This window comes from Halyomorpha halys, unplaced genomic scaffold (assembly GCF_000696795.3).
Source record: "Halyomorpha halys isolate HHAL.00 unplaced genomic scaffold, Hhal_1.1 Scaffold64.1, whole genome shotgun sequence".
NCBI lineage: Eukaryota > Metazoa > Arthropoda > Insecta > Hemiptera > Pentatomidae > Halyomorpha > Halyomorpha halys.
The window spans coordinates 2,146,979-2,150,906 of record NW_027116348.1 but is presented as its reverse complement, the minus strand read 5'-3'; the positions used below and the strand labels follow the sequence as shown (position 1 = coordinate 2,150,906).

At 28.4% G+C, this 3,928-nt stretch overlaps 1 protein-coding gene across 1 annotated transcript in view; it reads right to left on the bottom strand.

The window, feature by feature from the left end:
* shams (glucoside xylosyltransferase 1 shams) overlaps positions 1 to 3,181 on the bottom strand; it is a 10,106-nt gene extending 6,925 nt beyond the window's left edge. The window contains exons 1-5 of the mRNA XM_067053150.1: positions 2,871 to 3,181; positions 2,631 to 2,790; positions 2,124 to 2,252; positions 1,249 to 1,441; positions 1,021 to 1,170 (exon numbers count right to left, since the gene is read on the bottom strand). Of these exons, the coding sequence (XP_066909251.1) occupies positions 1,021 to 1,170; positions 1,249 to 1,441; positions 2,124 to 2,252; positions 2,631 to 2,790; positions 2,871 to 3,049 (811 nt within the window). The 5' untranslated portion in view covers positions 3,050 to 3,181. The remainder of the gene's footprint in view (positions 1 to 1,020; positions 1,171 to 1,248; positions 1,442 to 2,123; positions 2,253 to 2,630; positions 2,791 to 2,870) is intronic.
* Between the last annotated feature and the right edge of the window lie 747 nt (positions 3,182 to 3,928).

The window sequence follows — 3,928 nt, the reverse complement described above, 5'->3', positions numbered from 1 at the left end:
AAATAGTAAATTGGTGCACTATTTTTATATTTATTATTTTGGGTATAATATTTTTTATTTTATTTAAAAATAGTAAACCAATTTACTATTTGAGTTTTATTTGACTGCACCCGGACCAAATTCCATTTAAAATAAATATTATGTACAAAATATATTTAGTTTTCTTTCACCCAAAAAAACTGAAAGGACTTATTTACCAACCCTATATATTACTTATCTATATTACCTTAAATAAAAATTAAACAAAAAATCAATTAGTCTGATCAATATAATAACTAATTACTTGGGCTGCCCATAGCTCAGTGGTTAAGACACAGTCTTACCAATTTGATGTCTATTTGCGGTGCCGGTTCGAATCCGGCCTGGGACGTTGATTTTTTTTATTGAGTAGCGGTCCCACAAAATAAAGAACTTTGACCCCCAACCATGGTTAGGCAGTATAGGAGTCTTGGACGAAAAAAAAAAAAAAAAAAAAAAAACTAATTACTTCTTAGTACTTATTGCTTATGGTGTATTCATACATAAATACATAACTTAAAAGTTGATCAGAAGAACATGCCATTTGAAATTTTAAGGGAAATTAAAAAAGAAATTTTGCTATGAAAAATATTTTTAAATCCTTTATTCTGCATAGCACTTTGTATTTTTTTTTCTAAAACTTAAAATTAGGATAATTGTGAGAGGTTAACAAATTGAATTCCAGTCTAATACGAATATAAAATCAATTAATACAATTAGCTTTCTCATAGCTCTTCCATTATGGACAAAATTTTAGATTTTATTTTAGAAAAGTTTAGTTTTTATGTAATTTTCATAAATGTTGACTATTTAGTGAGTTTAATTCGATAGAAACATAGGCTTTCCTTACATTGAATATCATAAATCAAAAAATGAAGTTTATTATTGCTGGATTTGGGTATATTATCCACATTTTTTGTTTTTTTAATGCACAAAACTCCAGTCTCTAACATGAATAACAATTGACCAATTATGAATAAATCATATTATTAAAACAATAACCTGGATGAAAATGAAATATAATGTTGATTATGTCTTGATCACCCCATGTCATTTTCAGTTTATATTCATGTAAAATAGGCAGCAAGTATTTTTCCCAACCAAAGTCTCTCATTCTTGTCAAATTCATTAGCATTACTCCAGAATTAACACCTGAAAAAATAACAACAGTTTTTCAATATTATTATACTAATGACAGGTTATGATAATATTAGAAGATAATAATTTTACCTAATTCTCCATAGTAAGGATGCCTCGCAAAGCGATTATACCAGCCAGTATTACGATCTTCATGTTCAGGACTTAAGGCAGCCAGTTGTGTTGAATTCATTCTGTCAAAATGTTCCCAAATCTCATCCACAGGAGAAAGAAATAAAACATCAGTATCCACATACAAAACTGAATCAATATGTTTTAAAACACTCTGAAAAAATAAAATCATAATTAATAATTCTTAAACCTAAAAAGGCATTGGTCTAAAGCCATATCCAATTTTACTCTCTTATAGTTATCTGTAATAAATTATAGCCAAAAAATTGAGGAATAAATAGTTTTTATTAGTTTTCTTGGGGTACGAAAAACTGAACAATAGGTCCATTTGCCATTCATATCAATATCAGCCACAACAGTCACCTTAAATTTAGTCAAAATCAGTTCAACGTGGTAAGAGAATAAAAGGTCCATAAAGGAGGAGATGATGGAGGCAGAATGATATTTTTAAAATCACTTTTTGAAATCAAAAGACTTAAGAATATGATAATACTGAAAATTTTCTTTTATTATTCATCGTGGTTCTTGTTAAACACACTTAAACAAATTAATATTAGATGTGCATTAATGTTAAGGTTGTAAAGATATTTTAAGCAAAGTAAAATATCTTTTAAAAATAACAAAATCAATGAAATGAAATTAATTCTTTATCTAATCATATAAAATTATACTGAGAACAGAACTTATCATTTTCGTGAAATCTAATACATAATTCCGTATGAGTTTATTCTTAACTATTGAGTGATAAAATGAATTCATGTTGCATCTGAACAAGATTCCCAAAACATAAAGGATAAACAAATAACTTATTAAAAATAATAGTAAGCACAACTTACTGGTAAGAAAAGCCTTTGAGATGCACAAGGTTTGAATAACTTCTTCCATTCTTCAGCCTGAGTTTTAGGAAAGGAAATTGGATGAGTTTCAAAACTAAATGAATTATTCTGAGCAACCCATTCAGATAACTGGAAATAAATATTGATAACTTTAAAATGTAGTGAGCTTTCATGGAAACACTAATCAAATAAGACTAAAATAATTCTATAGGTGAGATAATGATACAGATATATTAATAAAATATTTTAAAAAAAATAAGTAATAAGGGCTTTAGTAAGAACTTTTTAGTTCTAATTCATAAATGACTTTTATATATTACTATCATAAATAATTATGACAAATAATTTAATCATAAATAGTTTAAAATATGTCGTTAGAAATATTATCTATCCTGATAAGATCAAATGATTACCTATCATTTAAATTGCAAGTTTCCTTAAAGCTAGTAGTTTCAAGTTCTCCTAAACTAAATCAACAAAGTTTCTTAAGAAATAATTATAAAATACCGTTTCTTCAAAACTCTGGATTAGTTCAGACTCAGCAATGATAATCACTTTCAAATTGCATTTTCTTGAAAACACAATGGCTGATTTTATTAATACTAAAGTTTCACGTACTCTATCTCCACAGACAACAACAGACAAGGCTACATCTTTCTTCTTAATGCTAAAAATATAAGAATGACTAAGAGATTAGTTAAAGAGAGAGTTATTTTCAAGGAAAACAATATTTCAAAAGTAAATTACCTATTAAGATCTGCAAGTATTTTATTATCAAAGTTATTTCTTCTTAAATTCTCGGAAGAATTTAAGTAAATAAATGATCTCACTGAATAAAAATAATCATAAACATCATAACCTGTGATTAATATATAAAGAATGAGAGCAATTATTAAAGTAAAAAAAATTCTACCACTCAATTTCATTTTATAATACTATTAAAACATGATATTAATTCTTGAGTCATAATAAAATTAACAGGACTGTTTTTAAAAAAATATTTAACATCTTCAAATGACATAAACAAAACCTCCCCACAACGATGCTGTCAAATACACAAAAAAGGTACTAGATGTCTTACAAGGAAGTCGAAATTGTTCATGTTCGTTTCAAACAATAACCTTAAAATCTTCACCTGCTTTAATTAATTGGAAAATATAAAAGGTTTCTTTTGTTCTTTGATAATTTTGAGAAGAAACTTAATATGTAAAGAAATTATCTGTAAGAAACGTAATTGTATTGTTTCGTTCACTTTTGGATTTAAAGTATTTAGCTCTCCCAACACGTGGCGGGAGAGGAGACTCATCACCTTACCTTTAAACGTGGAACAGAGAAGTGTTTTATTTCCGTGAGGTAGTACGATTTATTCATCTCTGATGCATTACTGTTTGATATAGTCTTCATATTTTTAACAAAACCCAAGTTTTTTTTTTGTATTCCGAGTTGACAGCGCGTTATAAAATACTAGTTGATAATGGCAATTTTGAAAATCAACGTTATTAAGCAGGTAGCTATCACTGACGACTTGAGAATTCAGAATTTCTATGATGGTCTTAAATAGACTTGTTGAAACTTACGGAGAAGATGAGTAGGCGCATCCAACGACTTTTACAAAACTCAGAGCTCGGAAACCAATGTCCTGCACTAGTTTTCTGGACAATGCTTCAACAACGCCTAACGAATATGTTGTAACGAGTTTATGACTTCTTAGTCCCGAATGGGATGCTAGTTTCCTTGTCTCAACCAGTCAGGAGGATCTGAATAGACCGACTGTAACAGTGGACATGATCGCCGAAATTGACGCC